Here is a 21,679-nt window from a genome sequence, read left to right on the forward strand (position 1 = left end):
TTGGAGTGATATTAAAAATGTCTTGGCTCTTCCAAGCTTTATAATGGCAGTGAATTGTGGTCAAGATTTTGAAGCAAAAAAAATTTTAAACGCAAAGTACGTGCAAGTGCTCCACATGGCTCAGAAGGGTTAATAAAGGAAGCAAAGTGTTGCATTTGTGTAAGAAAACTATATTTAAAACTTTGTAAATCTCTAGCTTCCGCTAACTGTTGTATGCATGTTCATTAGAAAGTAGCATTCCAGCAGATGATGTAGGAGGCCACTCTTTCGTGTATATATACTATGTATATACAATTACTTTTTTTTGTGGGGGGGGGGGCAGGTTTCTTCTTGTGCAGATGCTTGAATGCTGTGTTTGCATGTACACACTGACCTCATCAATTCTGGCATCTAAACAGACATGCATGGACATGAATTTACTTCCTCATGTTGACAGAAATTAGACAGCATATTAATCATTGTATTATTTATTATAATATCATTAATGTCTTACACATGATTACTCTTCAGTGCAACAAATAGTTCTGACTATTACATATAACTGTTTGTTTTTTCTTTGTGTTTCAGGAATTCCAGTAAGTGCCCCGTTATCACTAAGGCTTTAATTCAGAACAAATGTGAGTTGGTCTGGAGGTGGGCAGATACAGCATGGCATGATCCGTGTTGGCTTTGCAACCTTGATATAGACTGCAAAATGAGGTGAGATAAGACGGAATGGAGGATATATGCTCCAGGAGACAGTTTCTGAATTGATCACACTCCATTTGTCACTGTCTGGCATTCATCCTGACCGCCTGTATCCTAATAACCAGGCATGCCTTTAAAAAAATCCAACAGCTGATTCAAATCTCTTCGTGCCTTCACACAGAATGCATAGTAAACACTAGTACATGTTGAAGGGTATGTGTGCAATACTCTTTATCATAGTAACAACGCAGCAGCAAAACAGCTTTTATTGCTGTGGTTGCATCACATTTGAGCAACAAATGAGCAGAAAGCCACAATAAAAAAGAAGAAGAGTGTGTAAACATGTATGGTTGCCCTAAACACGTTCCATTTTCATGAGCTGTTTGTCACATAAGCTGTGTTTATGTATTGCAAATGTGCTGTTAAAGATAATGGCAATGGCGACTTTAATAATGTCCATTCTTGTGCATATTTGTTTTTTTTATTATTTACATCTGATGGATTTTTATTTTTTAATTGTACTGTTTGTTTTTTTCTTCACTAAATCCTAACAGGGTACTCCAGGACGCGATGGCTATCCGGTAATTGTCACTCCAGTTATACACTCACTAATCAACTGATCACATCTGCTCTAACCACAAGCTCACACAGGACTTGGGGTCTCATGTAGACCTCAGCTGATAGGCAGTGTTAAGTGTCATAGTGCGCCACCTGCTGGAAATATTATAAATTGTTGCTTAAAATTGATAAAACTGCTAATGCCATTTGGATTGGGTTTAAAGTGTCAGATGAGACCTGGGGTGTGTTTTCCTAAAAGTATCACTAGCCAACTATGGTAGCAAGTTTTGTTGTTATCAACATAGTTCAACTATTTGGCTTTTCCTGAATCCATAGTTCCAACGTACATTCGCAAACAGCATCGCAAATGTGTATGGTTGTATCCTGTGCTTGAGCAATAAGTAAGCTAACATGCAGTACAATCTATATCTTTAATTCCATACATATACACATTTTATTCTACATCTTTTAGTTTAAGACAGGGGTTTTCAACTCTGGCCCATGAGGTTGATTTTCCTGCAGTTTAACTCCAACCTTGATCAACCTTGATCAAACTTGCCTGCCAGTAACTTTCTAGTAATCCTGAGGACCTTAAAGGGATAGTTCACCCAAAAAATAATTAATCACCCTGATGCTGTTCCAAACCTGTAACATTTGTTCATCTTCGGAACACAAATCAAGATACTTTTGATGAAATTCGAGAGCTTTCTAGACCTCCATAGACAGCAAGGGTCCTTCCACATTCAAGGCCCAGAAAGTTACCAAGTACATCGAAAAAATAGTCCATGTGACATCAGTGGTTCAACTGTAATTTAATGAAGCTACGAGAATACTTTTGTGCGCAAAAAAATAAATAAATAATAATAATGACTTTATTCAACAATTCCTCTCCTCTGCATCACCCTAGGCGTCATTTCGGAGAGTATCACGAGTATCTTGTTATTTAGGTATTTTTTTGTGAACAAAAAGTACTCTCGTAGCTTCATAAAATTACGGTTGAACTACTAATGTCACATGGACTATTTTGTCAATGGACCTGGTACCTTTCTGAGTCTTGAAGTGGAAGGACCCTTGCGGTCCATGGAGGGTCAGAAAGCACTCAGAAATTTATTGAAAATATCTTTGTGTTCCCAAGATGAACGAAGGTCTTATGGGTTTGAAACAGCATGAGGGTGAGTAATTAATGACAGAGTTTTCATTTTTGAGTGAACTATCCCTTTAATTAGCTTGTTTATGTGTGTTGGATAAGGGTTGGACTCTGGGAAAGTTGACCTTTAGAGTTAAGAACCACTGGTTTAAGATTATCAACAAAATGTAGTTGGTATGTTGGGCCAAAACGGAAATCAAAACGGCTTGATAATTGAGACTGTTTAGGTTTATTGGGGATTAAAAAAACACACTGCTAAGACACATTTACATGCAAACGCCATGTAAAAGTGAATTTTGCATCCGATATCCCCGATATTAAAGAATTTGCATGTGCATATGTATTTTGGTACCAAATGGGAACCCCTGGGTAAAGTAAGCAAACCTGAAAAATAACAGAACAAACATAGTGAGGCAATCCTCAGATGTTATGTTTGTTATTAACAGCAATAATCCATCATTAACAGCATTTCTAACCGAACATGGTTTGAAAGTCAGATGTGCTACAACATTACGACTTGCTAGTTTGTTTCCCAACCCCAGGTCTCTTATTTCTTTGAATCAATCTGGTCTTTTCACAAAGGTTTTCATATGGTGTATATAAAAGGATTGATAATTGTATGCACATATAATGTATTACACAGACGTACAATCCATCTGTATGCATAACCTACCTATTAAACTTGAACTTTAAATCTCAGGAAGATTAGTTCAACTTAGATAAGCGAATTTAATCACATTTCAATAGTTATTAGTCTCAGTTGTTATTAAAAAACAATAGTTATTCTTAACAATTTTAACCTCTACACCTACACAACTCTTATAGAACAAAGAGTTATTGTTTTTTCCAATAGCTTTGCTTTTAAAAGAGGCATTAGTTGCGTGAAGCCTCCCTGACAGGCCATCGCGATCCAGATGCGATCAGTTGCATGCGTTGGCAACCTCCGCTCCGCATAAAGATCAACTGGGAAATATAGCCCTGTGTGAAGTCTCTCCAAGCATAACAAGAGTGCTGCTCCAAACTGAACCGTGTGCAGGACTGCACCACATGTGGCCCTTACCGGATTTCCAACTGCACTCAGAACCATCACCGCACAAGTCATCCATTTCATCTACATCATGTTTAATAGACTGACATGTGCAGCCCCTGCATACTCTCATGTCACTTGTCCATTACGAAAGTACAAGCACACACTACCAGACCAAGACAGACAGCTCTATAGTCTGCATTTTCTGACTGTGTTGAGCAGAATAAAGACATGAAAGTCACCATATTTGTTTTTAGGCTAATTTTACATTGTGTGTACAATGTTATGCTGACACATAGATGTTTCATTTAGATATTCACTGCTTGTTTTTAATTTATTATGACCTTTTGTTTTAAAGGTTTTTAATCAGAAAGCATTCAGATTTCATTTAGTTAAGTACGTCGGCTCATATTTTACACAGGTCAACAACTCAAATTGCACCGACCCCTTTCAGCACCTTTATTTCCGTGGACAGCGACTTCCTGTTCTTTGGTCTGAGCTTACTAAAGCCAGTGATGATGGACTAAACTTTTCCATCCTCTAATCATTTATAACAGAGGTCCACTAATTATTATTACAAAAACATATATTTTTTAGAATCCATCAAAGCTAAACAATGTTACTGATTTAGTTGTGAACGATTAATTCATGCATTTTTTTCCACCTCATAATTTTTAATCAAAATGTCCAAACTCGATTTTCCAGTGAAATGACAGACCCTAGTCATTTAGTCTGCTTAAACTCAGCTTCCTTTCTTCCATCACTACAGGGAAGAAATGATCGGAATAGAAAATTAAAATCTAATGTACAAGTATATGATTCCCCTGAAATAACTATTAAAAACTCATCTGAGTCTTTTTCTGTCTTTGTCTCCCTCAGGGTCCAATGGGTATGGATGGTAAGCCTGTAAGTACAACACCATTAGTTTAACTCCTGTCATTTGTAGGGATGTATATTTATTGCTGCGCAGTAACACGCTGCTCATTCTAATTTCTCTCTTCTTATAGGGACCTCCAGGTCCGAACGGCAGTCAGGTAGGTTTTTTCATCATTTCAATCTGAAAGCGATTGTATTATTGTGTGTTGTGTAATTCTTTCATGAACTAGTTTGTAATACATCTTAGAGTTCTAACAAAGCCATAACAGAAACATCTGGTATAAACCAGCCCCAACTTCTGGTTTGAACAACACAGGTAAACTTCAGTCCATCACTTCATTCATAAGAGTGTGATGCTGGGAAGTAATGTTTAGATCTTATTCCTCGGGTTACTCCAGGGGCCAGATGCACAAGCTGTGCAAAAGATAAAAAGCATAGTTGTGGTACAGTTGGTGCTGAGTTACAATTTATGCACTACTAAACATTAAATTTAGTTGAGATGTAACTCTATGTATAAAATAATAATTTACGAAAGCCACATTAAAGATTTCAATTTTCATTACAAAGTTTATGTTAGCATTTATTATGTATTTATTACATACAGAAATTACATATTTAAATACATAAAATATCATAATATTTCATGATTATATATTGTTTTTAAAATATTTATTACTTTAAAAAATTACAATAATGAGAAAAGCTGAAATGCATAGCCTTTTCTGTATGCAAATTTGAAGGGACAGAGGACTTGCGACTTACTAAGGTGCTTCCTTAAAGGGTTCGTTTCCCAATAAATTAAAATTCTGTCATTAATTATTCATCCTCGTGTTGTTCCAAACCTGTACGACCTTCGTTCATCTTTGGAAAACAAATTAAGATATTTTTGATTAAATCTTAGAGCTCGCTTGACTCTCCATAGATAGCAAGGGTCCTACCAAGGTCAAGGCACAGAAACGTAGTAAGGTTGTCGTTAAAATGGTCCATGTGACATATTGTGATATTATTTTTTGCCGCAGGAAAGTACTTTCGTAGCTTCACCAAATTTCGGCTGAACCACTGATGTCACATAGACTATTTATCGATGTTCTTGGTACCTTTCTGGACCTTGATTGTGGTAGGACCCTTGTTGTCTATGGAGAGTCATAGAGCTCTTGGATTTGATCAAAAAAAAAATCTTAATTTGTGTTCCCGATGATGAACGAAGGTCTTACGGGTTTGGAATAGCATGAGGGTGAGTAATTAATGACAGATTTTTCATTTTTGGGTGAACTAACTCTTTAAGAACAAATAGTACAACCAAAAGGGATACTTCACCCAAAAAATTTTATTCTGTCATTTACTCACTCTCATGTTGTTCTAAACCGGTATGGTGAACTTTGAGGAACTTGTTAAACCAAACAAGATGGAGCACATTGGCTATAAATGTATTCAACTCTTTTGCTGCCATTGACAGAATTTTCTGTCAATTATGAGACAAGGCTTTCCCGCCATAATGTTACCAAATAAAATCCAGGAATGATATTACTGCGCCTGCTTCGGCCATATTACGGCAGCAAACTTCCTTAACTATTACGCCGGAATGGAAGTGTTTTCCTAATCTTATCGGCCTAGAAAATCGCAGCTTTATATTTTCCACCGGTCTTAGTACACAATATAACTACAGAAGAGTCAAGTTTTAAATAGGACAAATATCAAAACTCGTTGGTCATTTTTGAACGCGATGCTATTGGTCTAACAGGATTCAATGATCTATGCTAAGCTATGCTAAAAGTGATATCGCCATAACAGGAAAACGGCTAAATGGATTTCAAAACGGTAAAACTCAACTTATTAACTCGGGGTAGTTGGAGAATGAGCTTATTTCCAAAAAAAGTGGGGTGTTCCTTTAAAGGAATAGTTCACTTCCAGAACAAAAATTTAAAGATAATGTACTCACCCCCTTGTCATCCAAGATGTTCATGTCTTTCTTTCTTCAGTCATAAAGAAATTATGCTTTTCGAAGAAAACATTTCAGGATTTCTCTCCATATAATTGGACTTCTATGGTGCCCCTGAGTTTGAACTTCCAAAATGCAGCTTCAAAGGGCTCTAAACAATTCCAGCCAGTAAAAAAATTACAATTTATATACTTTTTAACTGCAAACATGTCTTGGTCTAGCTCTGCGTGAACTGTTTGTATTCTGGTTCATGACAGTTAGGATATGTTGAAAAACTCCCATCTTATTTTCTCCCACAACATCAAAGTCATCCTACATCACTGTTTTACCTTTTTTTTTGTAAAGGGCATTTGACCTTCTTTGCATGTTCAATTTGTAAACACTGGATCGGTACTTCTGCAGCGATATAGGGCGATTTTGAAATTGGAGCAGAAAATGAGATGGGAGTTTTTCGACATACCCTAACTGTCATGAACCGGAATACAAACAGTTCACGCAGAGCTAGACCAAGACATGTTTGCAGTTAAAAAGTATATAAATTGTAATTTTTTTACTGGCTGGAATTGTTTAGAGCCCTTTGAAGCTGCATTTTGGAAGTTCAAACTCAGGGGCACCATAGAAGTCCTATTTTTTGTCCTAGTTTTTGTTCTAGAAGTTAACTACTCATTTTAAAAAATGCTGGTGGGGAAACAGTTAAACAAAAGTTTTGAAACAATATGAAGATAACAAATGATGAGAGCATTTTCATTTTTGGATGGAGTATCCCTTTAAGTACAGATATTAGGTGTGTTCAACTTAAAGCGGCAGTGCGCAGACCGGTACTATGACATCAAAGTACTGCAAAAGCAAATCCAGAGTATATGCTCCTAAATATGCTCTGAAATCGCTCTGGTGGTATTTTGATGTCATTCATTGCGCAGCTTCGAGTCAAACACACCTTTTAGTTACAAACTTACTAGCAGTTACTAAGAACCCAACTCTGCACCCTATGTCCCAAATTAAGTAAGAATGGCTGATGCAACTCTATCCATGTCTCTGGTCCTCCTCCTTATACCCATATATAAGTGTTTACATGAGGGAGGCCACCAGGGCCTCAGTGTCACTTTGTGGGAGAAATTAAGTTTTCAATGTCTCTTTTAAAACCCATTTAAAGGGTAAACATTGGAGCAATTAATTGCTCAGAACTGCACACGAGTCGGGAGAAGCACATCATTGAAAGAACAACAGCTTTCGCCAATTACGTCAAAGTTTAGAGTCACCGGTTTAAAATCGCACTCAAGAGGATGGATGTTTTCTTGCTAAAAGTGGAAGGGCACTTAAGTTGAGTGTTTACATGAAGGACCATTGGAGATTAAAGAAAGAGGGGTGAGTTTTTGACTGGGCACACATGAAACAAGAAGATCCGCATAAATTACTTTACATTTAGGAAAGATGTACATCTCAACCTTATGTAAATGTTCTCCATCTTTGTGTTGAAGTCAGTATCATCTAATGTAGCGTCTCCATCACAATCAAAGCATCAGAGGATGAAATCAAGCGGTTGGGTCCAAGAATAACACCCTCCAATCTATTGAATATTTTATGGCATATCGTGGCAATCTATAACAATAAAACTCCAGTCCGCTTTATGAATATAAACGTGACAAAAACTCTTCCAAGATTCCTGCTGTAACATTCTGTAATAGCCACAAATCCATGTTTTGATCTCAAGTCAACATTAAGTGCACTTGGGAAAAGACTCTCGTGTTTAACATACTTTGAAAAATACCACAACACCACTGTACTGTTTTCGGTGATGAAGCTCACACTTATAAAACAGCACACAAAATTACAGCGTTTGAGGAGCAGCAGTAAGCACAACACCGCAGAGAATGATGGAACTGTGATAATCAGAATGTGTCTTGTTGCTTTTGCGGTTTTAAGTGAAGTTTCCTGCATGGACAGCAAAGCAGAATAAAACCAGAATAATATCATCGGTTCCCTTAAACCAGCTGTCCACTCATGAAATAAGAGCTCTTGTGGAAAATGATATGCAGGAATCTTTGCTGTCGTCAGAAATGGAATGTCATAACATTGTTTTATCTTTATTTTTCTACATCTTTCTTTTCATATTTTGTGATATATTGGTTTTCATTTACTCAATCGTTCATTCAAACACACTCAGATTCAACCACTAAAACATCTGCCAGTCATTTCTGAGGGTGTAAGAGGTGTGTGACTTGTGGTTTGCAATGGAAATAGCCTGCGTTGTTAGGAACAATTTTTAATCTGTCACTTTGAATCTTTCTCTTCTTTTGCCAGGGAATGCCGGGACCGAAAGGAGATAAGGTACATTCACCTCAAAATATGTTCCAGCCTGATAAATGTGCCAAAATTATGGAGCCATCAAGGCATAAGAATAATAGTTTTGCTCTAATTGAAGCATGTCTAGCTTGCTACTCCATGAAATTCAAAGAAACTTATTCATAAGTAAGAGCTAAGAGTTGTTCTCTCCACAGGGTGACCAGGGAGACATGGGTCCCAGGGTGAGTGTCACAAATATCTAAAATTGTACTCAGTCTCTACAGAAGTCTTGCATTGATCTGAGGATGCCCCTTGACCTGAAAGTCAATTAAAGCCATTTCCTTCCAGATGGCAGGGTTGCTAGCAGTTTTACATTACGTTGTTGATAGCAGTAAAATCTTTATCTGTTAAACTAATTCAAAATACAACCTCAATGTGGAATCCATCACTGTACCCTACCTCCACCAAGCCTGTTTTCTCCTCATCCAGAGGGGGAAAACTGTGAGCCTTGACAAATCAGGAATCCACCAGTAAAGATCGCACCACTTTTCTATCTATATCTACTTGAACTATCATTTAAATCATTTGGCTCCCTATGCTTCTTTTCCACCATACCTCATGACCATTCAGCACAATTAGAAACACGTGCTTTGGCTGCTCTCTTTCTTTATGTTAAGAACATGTGTTGTATGCGCTACACTGTTTTTGCTTTACGCCATCAGTCTGACAGTAGAAAAATGAACCAAATCACTGAGAGTGGTGACATGAGCAGTCAGGAAAAGGAAAACAGCCTCTCCCATGGGCCGTGTTCCTCTTTTTGTGTGGATGTAAGAGCCAAATTAGCACTTTTTCAACTGCAGTTAAGCAGGAGGAGTATGACCCCTTGGAATCCATTAAAGCTCTCATGGGACAAGGGCCCCTTGACCTGGAAGTCGATTAAAGCTGTGCTTCCTTCCAGATGGCATGACTTGGGTTTGTAGTGCAGGTGGATAGTTGACCTTATGCTTACTTCTGACTTGTGACTTTTGCCCTTTGCCCAGACACAGAAGAAGCAGATCAGGCTCACAAAGTAGTCTTTGTGGCATCTGAGAAGAATGCTCTGCAAAGCAGAGTTGTGCGCAATTCAGAATTTAATTGAGAATGCTGTTTAAATTTGGTTCCTGATTTTGGATTAAGGGATTTCGGCAAAAGATACTTTGAAACTTTGAAAGACTTAGCAAAGCCTTGTTTAAAGTTCTGGGATGAAGGTCGAATGTTTATAGACCTTACAGAGCGATCATAGAGATCATATCGTAGAGACTTACCACTCAGAAAAATTCAAACCAAACCTAAAACCAACTAGCAACCACCCAGAACACTATAGAGCAACAAAGTAAAAACTGCATGGCAATATCTTAGGAACCATGAAGACCCGTTTTCTGCTGACAAGGCAGAAATGTAGCTTAACCATGCTGTGGCTGTTGTCTACCGCATTTCAGTACAGTTCCTTCAGAGCAAGTTTTTGTGCACAAACACATAAATCCCTTGACAATCTGTTAGAAAGGAAAATCATGAAAAAGTTTCTCCAGGGAGAAAGTAGCCTTTCTTTGTGAATCCGTTGCAGACCTATCTAACCACAGTTCTAAACATAAACCTCACTGCCATGTGCTCCCATTGAAAGTTAATCATATCCAGAAGGTGCATTTGGGCTTGGTTTCTTAAAACAGAAGAATAGCCAGAATAACTCTCCCAGGATTAAATTTCAAGTTGCAGCTCAGTTCTGCACAGAAGTTCAATACAAGAGTCATCACCCTCCATTACATGTATCGTAACAGTGTCATTCTCCGAATCATCTACTCTTTCTCCCTTATGTCATTTCCTGCTTCCGTTTTTTTCTATATGACCTCTGACCTCCCAGGGACCACCGGCCTACACTGCCTCCGCAGGCCTGCTCAGTAATCAGATTCTCACGGTTAAGGTTTGTCCTTCCCGGCCTATCATCCCTTGTCCATGTTCACAAACATCTGCGCCTTCATACCTTACTTTATTTCACTTGTTTTTTTCCACTTCTCCTTCGTTCCCACAACCCTTTGCGCTGAGGGAAGATGCTAAGTATCTGTTTCTCCAGCTGTGATCACTGGCATCCCTGCTTTCTTTCTTATTCACTCTGTTCATCTTTCTCATTATCTGTTCTTTGCTGTCAGATGGTCTTCCCTCGCTATGAGCATGGCTTTCTTTCGGCTACAGCTGACCACCACACTTTTCACAGGCGCCTTCTAAAGGTAGAGCTTGACTTGTGCATGCCTTGCTGCTTTTCTCATTTTCTCCACTTCTTCAGTTTACAATGTTGTGTTGCATGCCTGTTTTGAATTTCAAAGAGAGGATAATTGTTGTGTTTATTGACAAAAGAGACGCAAACATGTTTGCCAGACCACAGCAAATAATCATGCCAAAATAACTTTTGCCTTTTTTAGCCGTAGAAGTGTCTTGCGTTATCTTAGTATGTTAACCTGAGAATCGTTTTTGTGAGGAACAGACATTTCTTCATAGATAGCTGCTCCTTGAAGGTGTAGCCCTAGAAGAATTTTAGCATTTGCAGGTAACCAGAGTTTCTGGTTCAGTATGTCAGTACTTACATGAGACAAAATGAATATGAAACATGGATAGTATACAGCCAAAGTGCCTTTCTGAGATCAGAAGCAACAATGAAGCTCTTTTCAAAGACAATGTTCAAATAGTTGTTCTCTCTCTTCTGTAGGGTGATCAAGGCCAGGCTGGTCCCCCAGGTCCCCCTGGACCTCCAGGAACACCTGGTCCCAGAGGGCCTCCAGGAAACACAGGCAGAGATGGGCCGCAGGGCCACCCAGGAGAGCCGGTGAGACACTCACTGTCCATTTCACATGGTCTCTTGTGCCTGTGTCTGTACTGAACTCACTCATTCTACAGCTGTTGTGATTCATATATGAGTCACACTGTGCTGAAGACCCCGCTCAGAAGACCAGGTGCAGCTTCTCACTGAGCTGAACCCTGTGCTCTGTGTTGGATTCAGACATACTGCATTTGCTTCTACATTTGCGTTCTTGGCAGATGCTCCCATATCACAGTCACTAAGGTCGCTAAGGTGTATTGAGTAGGGTTTTAGTGCATTGCTTTGTGGTTGCATGGTGTTCTTTCAAGGGTAAAAAGGCTGTAAAACACCAGTCCAGCAATCAGCCTTCAGCTAATATCACACCATATTTTCCGCACCACTGGCACTAGTCAGACCACTACAGAACTCTGCAGGACACCCCTAGCTCTTTGCTCTTCTTGGTGTGTCTTGACCAAAGTCCAAAGAGTTTCTTTGGCATTTCTTAGAGCCTGTTCACCTTCTTTAGTCTAAGTTTGGATTTCCAGTCATGGCCTCCTCAAAATGCTCATCTCTGAATAGGCTTGGTTTAACAATACAGATTTATAGTTGTTTCACCTTCCATCACCTAGAAAATCATATGAAGCATCAACATGCTGTTCTCAGTAATGCATTATGTAACAATCCGTGAGGTGGGATAATTGAACTTTCAGCTCCACAGTATGTAACTCTGATAGTTTATGTATTTGTAGTAAATTACCAATGTTTACTTCAGGCAGTTTATTCCAACATATGTTCTGCACTTTATTTCCTTTTCAGGCTACCATCTAAACTAAACAAAGAATGGTGCAATGATGAAGGGCAAAAATTCTCACCCTGCTGTCTCCCTCATATTGGGAGCAGATGTTCTGGGGTCAAGAAGCTCAAAGGCCATTTCCTGTTATTGTATTCCAAATTGTGTTTATATATGCCTAAGTGAAACCACCTCATTAGGCCTGACGCCGTGTCTTTGTCCTTCTCAGAAGTGCTGAGGAACATGACAAACAGACACAGCACTGCGGTACATATCAAGACAGTAGATGTTTCTGTTGAGTGCATGTAGGAATACATGAAGATGTACAAATTAATTGGTTCTGGCAAGTGTTATGCAATATTATTTCTATGTTGAATCCGTAGCTTGCTTGAATACATCCTTGGAAGCTTACAGGATGTCTGCCAGAACAGCCTGAAATAGATGTTTAAATGGCTATTGTGTGTTTGTTTACTATTGTTTTGGCGGGTTCCAAAGTTACATACCCGTTAGTGAAATAAACTTGTCTGATTTTAGAAAACGAACCTGCAACAACTCTCTATCAAAGAATTCAGACACATTTGGATAATTTTCAAACTGGATTTGATTGAGAATAAAAATAAGGTCTGACATTTAGTGGACAGTCAACAGAGACCTGGGGCCTCATTTATAAAGTATGCGTATGCTTAAATCTACGCCAACACTCATATTTGTAAAAACTGGCTTTGACGTGGAAATGTGCTTAGCATCACTTCAGGGTCCACACAGACATACACACTTTTTCTTGTCAGAGCACTGCAAGTTTTTAAAAATGTAAGCTATTATTGCAGCTCGCTGTTATAAATCAAAGGATTTGGATGATGATGGCAATCTTTTATATGTTAATGACATCAATTAGGAGTTGTTTACAAGCCAGAGAACTGAAACCATACAGTTGCGCACATATTCAAGATAATTAGCGATTCATACATTTCACATCTTAAAAAAGACGTGTATGTTCGTTTTCTGTACGTACGTTCATTCTATGAATCCAACGTATGCATCTTTGAGAGATGATCGTAAGATCAAATTTAGGATGGTTTCTGCGCAACATTTTATAAATGAGGCCTCTGTTCTTTTATATCTGACTCATTACTTGTATTTGCTCTCTACATAACAGGGTCCTCCAGGAAAAGATGGAAATGAGGTAGAACATACATATACATACACACACACACACACACACACATATATATATATATATATATATATATATATATTTTTTTTTTTTTTTTTTATGTTGACTTTTCATATTAATGAAATTCAAAGTAATGCTGCTTAAGATATAACATAAGTCACTCTCATTTAATTACACACTGGCTTATGTAATATGCATTTTTCCTACAGGGACAGAGAGGGCCACCTGGGATGCAGGTAATATACATGTGTGTCGATAAACATATGTGAATCATATACAGTCATCCCTTAAGTATTTGGACACTTTAGCCAAAATGTAAAAAGGCATGAATGTTGCATTAATATCAAAACAAAATAATATCGAACCAAGATTAAATGCTTAAAGCAACACACAAAATAGAAGTTTCTTTCATATACTAAAATGATAGATATATCAAAAATAAGAAAAATATATTTGGAGCTTGTCAAACATTATTGGAACATCAAGCACCTTGGTACCAGTTGATTCAAGTAGTTGAATCAAGAAAGAAAAAAAAAAAGATAGGGATAGTTTACCCAAAAATTTAAATTCTCACCCTCATGTTGTTTCAGACCTGTAAGACCTTTGTTCATCTTCGGAACACAAATTAAGATATTTTAGATGAAATCTGAGAGCTGTTAAAATCTTCAGCCATGTTTACAAAGACTTTTTCTCGTAACGTGTGTCAAAGACTAACACGAAAGGGACAAATTATTTTTGTTTTCCTGACAGAATGACAGAATCCCTTTAACAGGTTATAGCTCTAACAAAGTAAATAGTGTTCATTTTGTTATCATGCAGAAGTACATGTTATATTCAGTATTTATTTTTCATTACATAATATTTGCCTACAAAATTAACCTCCATTGTTTTCTTATTAAGGGTACAAATGGTGCCAATGGCATGCCTGGTCCACAGGGCCCTATAGGGCAAAAGGTTAGATTTTTTTATGCCCTTTTTTTGTTTTCATACACACAATGACAAACTTAATTTTAATGCAATTGCTTGACATATAGGGGGATAAGGGCACTCCAGGTATTGAGGGGAAGAGAGGGATTGATGGATCCCCAGGCATGAAGGTGAGCTGTCTATAAGAACCTGGTAATTAAAATAAGCAGACATAGTTATAGTGTTCATGAAATGTACAGTAGTTGCATTGAGGTCAGTTTTTGAGTAATTGAGTAAATGCACATTCTAAAAACAATACAATAATCTTGATTCCTTAGGGTGAAAAGGGGGATGTTGGAGATCAAGGACCCCAGGTGAATATTTAATATATAAGTCTTTCATATTGCTTTTTGAACATCTTAAATGCTTAACAATAATTTCCATCTGTCTCTCTCAGGGTTTGCCTGGAGAGAAAGGAGCTACTGGCATCACAGAAAATGCTGATCTGGCTGTTAAACTCAAAGCTCTACAGGTACATTTCAGTGATAAAATTGGTAATTGTGTTGTCTGTTATCTCCAGTAATTATGTTTTGTATTGATATTTTCTTTGTACCAACAGGGGCCTCCCGGCCCACCAGGACCTCCTGGAGAGCAAGGTCCAAAGGTGAGTAAAAGATTTTTATTGAATTGCATTGTCATACGGCAATTACCATTGCTGGGACACTATAACATTCAGATATATCTCAAATATGTTTTTGTAACAGGGTGAAATAGGCTTACATGGAGCACCAGGACCTGAAGGAAAGCAGGTTTGTTTTTACACAGTCTGATTATATTTAGTTACAAGTGTATTCCATTAAATAGCTTGATGTCTCATTCAGGGCCATAAGGGAGAAAGAGGTGATGCAGGAGAGCCTGGAGCAAAAGGGGAAAAGGGGGACATAGGGCTGACAGGGCCTTCAGTGAGTATTACCAACATACATTATAACATCATGTTTACTGTAACTTTGTAGGATTATGATATACGTTGATTTGTCATGGCATTTTAGGGGGAAACAGGGCAAAAGGGAGATAAAGGCGACTCCAGGCTTGAGGACAATCTGGTGAGTTTAAAACATACTCTTATATGAAGATCATATGTAGTCCAGATGCAACTTAATTGGATTAATCTTGATAACTTCTTTGTAGGCCCAGATTATCTCCTTGCCTGGCCCACCAGGGCCACCTGGACCCCCTGGGCCTGCAGTAAGGAATACATTTTAATACTTCCTAATTTGATTTTTGATAAGATAAAAAAAAAGTTCAGAAGCTAAGGAAAGCTAAGCATACAATCTTTTTTCCGGTTTTTCAAATTTATTTATTTCAGGGTTATCATGGAATGCCTGGACACAAGGTGAGACTCTAAAGCGCTGTTAAAATGTTCATGGGAGATGAAATATTTTACATTAATCTAACATAAATTTAAATGTAACACAGGGAGAGCCTGGTGAGGCAGTTAAAGGAGAAAAGGGTGATGCTGGAGAGAAAGGTCTACCTGGGCAGCGGGTATGTTTTGCTACAAAAAAAAAAAAAAAAAAAAAAAAACAATATGCAGAAACCAAGACTTGTAGAGATGTGAAAAGACTGGTTTGATACAGTTCTGCTTGTTGTGCTTAGGGTCTTCAAGGATTTCCAGGGTCAAATGGCTTGGTAGGCCTGCCAGGTGCAAAAGGTGAAAAGGTCAGTGTTTTGTTCGCTTTAAAAAGACAGCACAACTAAAACAACCAGGCCTACAAATAACCTGTTACTGTTGTTTCTTTTGCCATTTGTTGTTTGTTTTCAAGGGGAAACAAGGTGAACCAGGTTTAGATGTAAGTAATCATTATGCTGTTAGTTATGGAAGTATGTGAGGTAATTTCTTACTAAACATGGCTCTTCTGTGATAGGGTTTCCCAGGGCTTCAAGGAGAAAAGGGGGACAGAGGAGACAAGGGGGAGAAGGTTAATGTTTTTTTTTTTTTTTTTTGTGTGTGAAACCAAATATATATGTATTAGGGCTGTCACGTTTTCTTTATTAAATTTGAGTATTGATTATAAAAAATCCTCAATTTCATTTTGCATGCATCAATTAACCAATTAACACTCCATGGAAGATCATTTTTATGTTATTCTTAATACTGGACGAGTACAATCTGACCAGCTTTATTCAAATCAGTTTCCTTTTTACCATACCTCTTTTTACACTCTTCTTTACTTCTACATGCAGGGTGAGAGAGGCACAATAGGAAAAAAAGGTCTGAAAGGACAGAAAGGAGAGCAGGGACCTCCAGGGCTTGATCAGCCTTGTCCTGTGGTATGTCATGAAATCATGTAAATATTGTTGCAATGTCTTTTTTAAATCTCTTCAATGCAAGTGTATGGCAAAGTCAGCTCCAAAGTCAGTGTTTATTGAAACAATTCTCTAGAGATAAAATTTGACATGGATGGGTTTTACTGGCAGGACACCAATGGGTTTAGAGAACATGGTGGGGAGGCTGCATCAGATGCCCCCTGCCCTTTGGTACAGTATTTTTTTTCTTGTGTGTGTGCTCACATCATTTTGATGTTTCCATCTTGGTGTTTGGGTTTCCTTGTCCACAACCATGAGATCTGACTCTCAGGATGGCTTGGCATAGAGCTTCTGAAAAAAAGTTGCAAAGTTTTGCCCCATACACAAATAATATTTAACCAGGGACATCCTGTCAACCAGACACCAACTGACCTATCGGTAAGCCCCTCCACTTTAACGCAGATGAGCCAATGGCAGTTGAGTATCAGTTGCATGGGACTAGAACTCGGACATCTTTAGTTTTCAGCACCATAGAGTAACATTAAAAGATTCAAAGCTCTCATTGGTTTAATGATGTTTATGCTACAAAAATGGTAAAGTCCAGTTATCCTGAGAGAAATTAAGTATTAAAATTGTTACCCACCATATATTTACTTTAAAATGTTTTATATATCCCCATATTTAAGTCCGACTTGAATGCTCCTGAACGAGAGGTGGACCTTCTGTATCTAAAATTTGTATCCAAAAACATCCTGAGACAAGGTTTTCACACTGACAGCTGTCATTGTAAGACAATTGGCAACTCCAGTTGTTTGTCCGAGTGAGCAACCGTAACTAAGAGGGGCAGGATTTACCAATAGGTCAACTGTGTAAGAAGATATTCTCAGTACATTGACTTTATAACTGTAACATTATGCTTTTATTTTAATGTAGCCCTAAACAAGTCACACTTTTCTAAAATTTACGAGTTAATTTTTTACAAGATTCAAACTTGAAATCAACCAATCAGAGAGTTAAAATAGTGCAGGTGGCATGATATTCACACATCACATGACTCACCAAGGAAGAGGCTATCACAAGTGGTGCAGTTTTTTTTTAATGAATTTTGTCTTTTCCGCACACCTTGTTGGTTTCATGAAGTTGCAGACCTAAATCCTAAAACATGAAAGATATAAATAATAATTGTATTATTATTAATGGTAAAAATAATTAAAATTACCTTAATCTCACCACTTTTTCCTAAATATTAAAGAATAAAAGATAAGTAGATTTTTCTGTGAAATATAATTTTTATTTCTTGTTTTCTCATGAGCATGACTTAATTTTATTGTTATCTCGACATAAAAGTTGTTTTCTCATTATCATGAATACATTTTCTTGTGATCTTGACACAACAAAAGCTATTTTCTAAGTTACACAACTGCACCAACAGGTGGCAGTATAGAACGGTTTTTATTCATATTGGCCCAGATTGTACGTATATTGGACAGAGTGAATACCTTACTTCTTCACTAGACTCCAGGTGCCAAGAAAAATGTCGAGATCATGAGAAGATTAAGTTGTGATCTCAAGAAAGAAAAATAATAATAATCCATAGCCTCTTAGGACTTCCGTATTTTTCAGTCTCACTAACTAGTTGACCATCCAGAAAACATGCAACACCTAATTCTTACTCCAATGTAATTGAACTGAATCTATGCCTTGCCCAATGAGAATATAGGTCACATGAAAGAATCATCATACCCTCCTGGCTTTGTGATTTTGTTCCTCTGAGCTGTAGTGATGTGAACGTGTGCTACGGTTCACGTTCAGACTTACTGCCAAAGGTGTTCCTCTGTGGGTTAAGCCCAATGTATACTTCGGTTTTTACACATACATGAAGGTTTGCGTACAGTGAGCGTGCCACGAATTTCACCAGAATAGAAAAAGCGTATTGGGCACGCTTTGGCCACACATACCCACTGAATTTGTTTTGCCCTAATCAGTTAAGCCGTTGGTTTACAGTAGTAAGCAAAACAATAACAAAATGCCAGAGACCGCAATAACAACAGACAAGTGCTTGTGTAAGAGTTATGAGATGAGTATGAGTACAAAGATGCTTTTATGGGTAATGACTTACGGACAACTACTTTAAAAGGCTATGCACTTAACTGTACACATACACTAGCATACTCATACAAAAACTAAGTATACTTTGGGCTTTAGTGTGCTTACAAATCATTGGTGGCAGGTTTCATGTGTCAACCTCTCATTCCTCCCTAATTCATTAGTAAGAGCTGTTTGAAATCATGGATTTCCTTCTCTTTATTTGCAGGGGCGTGATGGGCTGCCCATACCAGGATGCTGGCATAAGGTATAATTATATATGTGATGTGGAGAAACTATGAATCCTGCTATGTTTCCCACCGTAATAGTGAGGATATTGCATTATGACTGCAGCTTCCTTTTTGTGTCTTCTAACAGTTTTCTCCTATTGCTCTCTTGCAGTAATGACTAACCTGGAGCATGGAGTTTGTACATATTGATATATATTTTGCAAGTAACATTTGCTTTTTCTCCCAATTTTTTTATCATCTCTTATTTAATAAATTTGGTTTTCATATGGGAGCCCTTGCAAAAGTAATGCCTGTATCGCTGCATTAACAAAAGAGAGGCTCTTCACTGCCACAATAACAAGTGTAGAAAAGCTATGAAGCGAGCGCCATAGGTGCTGAGACTGTACTGATATTGAGAAGAGACATGAACTCAATGCTTGTGGATGCACAGAGAATGCTGCTGCTGCCCTTAAGGAGAGAACATAACCATGAACTTTCTAACAGACTGACCAATGTGTCTGCAAATGATTGCTACTTCACTGGCTGTCTATCTTTCCTGGGCGCCATTTCAAACAACCAACCCCCTCCATTCTTCACTAAATGTTTGCTTTGAAAGGAATAGGCTTCAGGGCAGGGTGACAAAGCCAAGCACCCATCTCAGCCCTAAAGGACAATGAATGGGCTACATGGCGGGAGATTGCTTTGCCAGTTTAACTGGATGTTTCCAATGAAAGGGCTCACCTGTACTACAGGGAGGAACGCAATGTGGACGTTGCACTGGATTTGTACTGGTGTACATATGGACAAATCTGTACTCAGGAAACTCTTTTCACTTGGTCAATAGGAAACGACTTTCTGTCTTTTGGTCCATTTCTTACTAAAATACACCAGTGGAGTGGTGGAAAAAGGTAACTGATATTGTGTAAAGTTGTTGTAAGTCTTGTCTGTTTATAAGATTCCTCATAAACTAAAACAACTTTGGTATTTTATTCATTGTTTTTGTGAGGGGCTGTCTCCATCCTCAGTGAGCATTATATGAAGTTTGTGTAAATAAAATTGATAATTTTTACATTTAAAGGCAAGTATGACTTATTGTCTGAATACAAACACTGTTTTATGTTTATGTTCACTCACTGTTTTGTTTAAATTTGGTAAAAGATGGAAATGTTTAATTACAGCAGTTTGTTTTAAGAAGTTCACCCCAAAATGAAAATAAAATGAAATGAACACAAGAAGATATTTCGAAGAATGCTGGTAGTCAAACAATTGTTACATATTTGCGCAAAACTTTGGTGATATTTTATATATTATTATATATTCTTGTGTTCAACATAAGAAATAAACTTATACAGGTTTGGAACAACATGAGGGTGAGTAAATAATGACAAAAAAGATATTTCTTTTAAGAGAAATATTTAAAACTCGTGTGCTCTAAATGTACTTTACAAAAGTACATCAATGCAAATGTTTCTAGCTAGACAAGTCAGTTTCATGTGTTGTGCTGCCAAATGTGTCAAACTTTGATAAGCAAGTTGGTTACAGTTGAACAAATATTTGAAGGTAACTCTACTGCCCCCTTGAGGACTGAGGGTTGTTACTGCCACAATAACGCACATTAAGATCAAACATTACTTATGGAGTTAAGCTATATAGCCAAATATTCCCATTTGCATTCATGTGTAAAGTATCTTTATGCCCTTAGTCTGATAAATTCCTAGTAGAATACATGTTTTATTCATGCAAAAAATACTTATCTTAATTAAATCAGTGGCTTACTATAATACTTCATTATGTGTAGCTACAAATCAAAATACAAAAGCTAATTTTCTACCTGATTAGAAGTATTTCTCAAAAATGTGCTTTAGTTCATTCTTACTTATGAATATCACCCCATATGCAAGGCCAGTTAAACATGTGGTTTCCGTAGTGTAGTGGTTATCACGTTCGCCTCACACGCGAAAGGTCCCCGGTTCGAAACCGGGCGGAAACAACTTTTTTTTTTTTCTCTCTCTCTCTGAATAAAGCATCCATAAGTGTTTTAACTAACTTTTTTGTTTTACTGCCTACTTTTACTGATATATTTAATAGTACAGTACCTGTTAAAAGTTTTAAAACATGATTTTTAAATGTTTGTAATTATGTTATGTGGACCAAGGCTGCATTTATGTACTCAAAAATACAGTAAAAACACTAATATTGTGAAACAGTATTACAACTTAAAATAACTGTTTTCTATCGTAATATATTTTAAAATATAATTTATTCCTGTGATGTGAAGCTGAATTTTCAGAAGCCATTACTCCAGTCTTCAGTGTAATACAGTGCATTTCTTATTATTTTTAAAAAGCTGCATTTCTAAGAAATGTCACTAACATTCATGATATACTAACATTCAAAAGTTTGGGTTATGTTTTTTTTTAAATTGAAATGAATGCTTTTATTCAGCAAATATGGATTAAACTGATCAAAAGTCACAGTAAAACATGTATAATGTTATAAAAGATTCTATTTGAAATAAATGCTGCTTTGTGGAACTTTTAAATCATTTTAGAATCCTGAAAAGATGTTTTCACAAAACATAAAAGAAGGTAGAAGAACAAAAAATGGGCAAAACTCTATTTTCCAAGCAGCATTCATAAAACATAATTCGATAAAACAGTGTGCCGTGAATTATAGTGTGCAATGGTATATAGGTCTGTTAAAACAGGACATTGGGACAACATTGAGAAAACAGACATTACCCATAACCCCCTGCATAAGGTTTCCGTAGTGTAGTGGTTATCACGTTCGCCTAACACGCGAAAGGTCCCCGGTTCGAAACCGGGCGGAAACAACTTTTTTTC

The 21,679-nt window shown here is 37.4% G+C and overlaps 1 protein-coding gene and 2 non-coding genes across 4 annotated transcripts; all 3 read left to right on the forward strand.

The window, feature by feature from the left end:
• Positions 1-1,247: 1,247 nt before the first annotated feature.
• col23a1b (collagen type XXIII alpha 1 chain b) lies at positions 1,248-19,913 on the forward strand. Of its 2 annotated transcripts, XM_073824515.1 has the most exons (26): positions 1,248-1,268; positions 4,299-4,325; positions 4,427-4,453; positions 8,536-8,562; positions 8,733-8,759; positions 10,415-10,474; positions 11,255-11,371; positions 13,291-13,317; positions 13,518-13,544; positions 14,209-14,262; positions 14,343-14,405; positions 14,553-14,588; positions 14,672-14,746; positions 14,834-14,878; positions 14,979-15,023; positions 15,096-15,176; positions 15,264-15,317; positions 15,403-15,459; positions 15,581-15,607; positions 15,691-15,759; positions 15,871-15,933; positions 16,038-16,064; positions 16,140-16,193; positions 16,459-16,545; positions 16,693-16,752; positions 18,836-19,913. In XM_073824515.1, exons 2-26 carry the CDS (start codon positions 4,305-4,307, stop codon positions 18,878-18,880), a joined length of 1,275 nt encoding a protein of 424 aa, XP_073680616.1. In that variant the 5' UTR covers positions 1,248-1,268; positions 4,299-4,304; the 3' UTR covers positions 18,881-19,913. The 2 variants fall into 2 exon arrangements, with proteins under 2 accessions (XP_073680616.1, XP_073680617.1); XM_073824516.1 differs by lacking the exon at positions 16,693-16,752.
• An 840-nt stretch (positions 19,914-20,753) lies between these two features.
• Positions 20,754-20,826, forward strand: trnav-cac (transfer RNA valine (anticodon CAC)). The gene has a single exon. It is a non-coding gene; the product is annotated as a tRNA-Val (tRNA).
• A 770-nt stretch (positions 20,827-21,596) lies between these two features.
• Positions 21,597-21,669, forward strand: trnav-aac (transfer RNA valine (anticodon AAC)). Its single transcript has one exon. It is a non-coding gene; the product is annotated as a tRNA-Val (tRNA).
• The last annotated feature ends 10 nt before the right edge of the window (positions 21,670-21,679 follow it).

The sequence above is a fragment of the Garra rufa genome, chromosome 19, assembly GCF_049309525.1.
Source record: "Garra rufa chromosome 19, GarRuf1.0, whole genome shotgun sequence".
Taxonomy (NCBI): domain Eukaryota; kingdom Metazoa; phylum Chordata; class Actinopteri; order Cypriniformes; family Cyprinidae; genus Garra; species Garra rufa.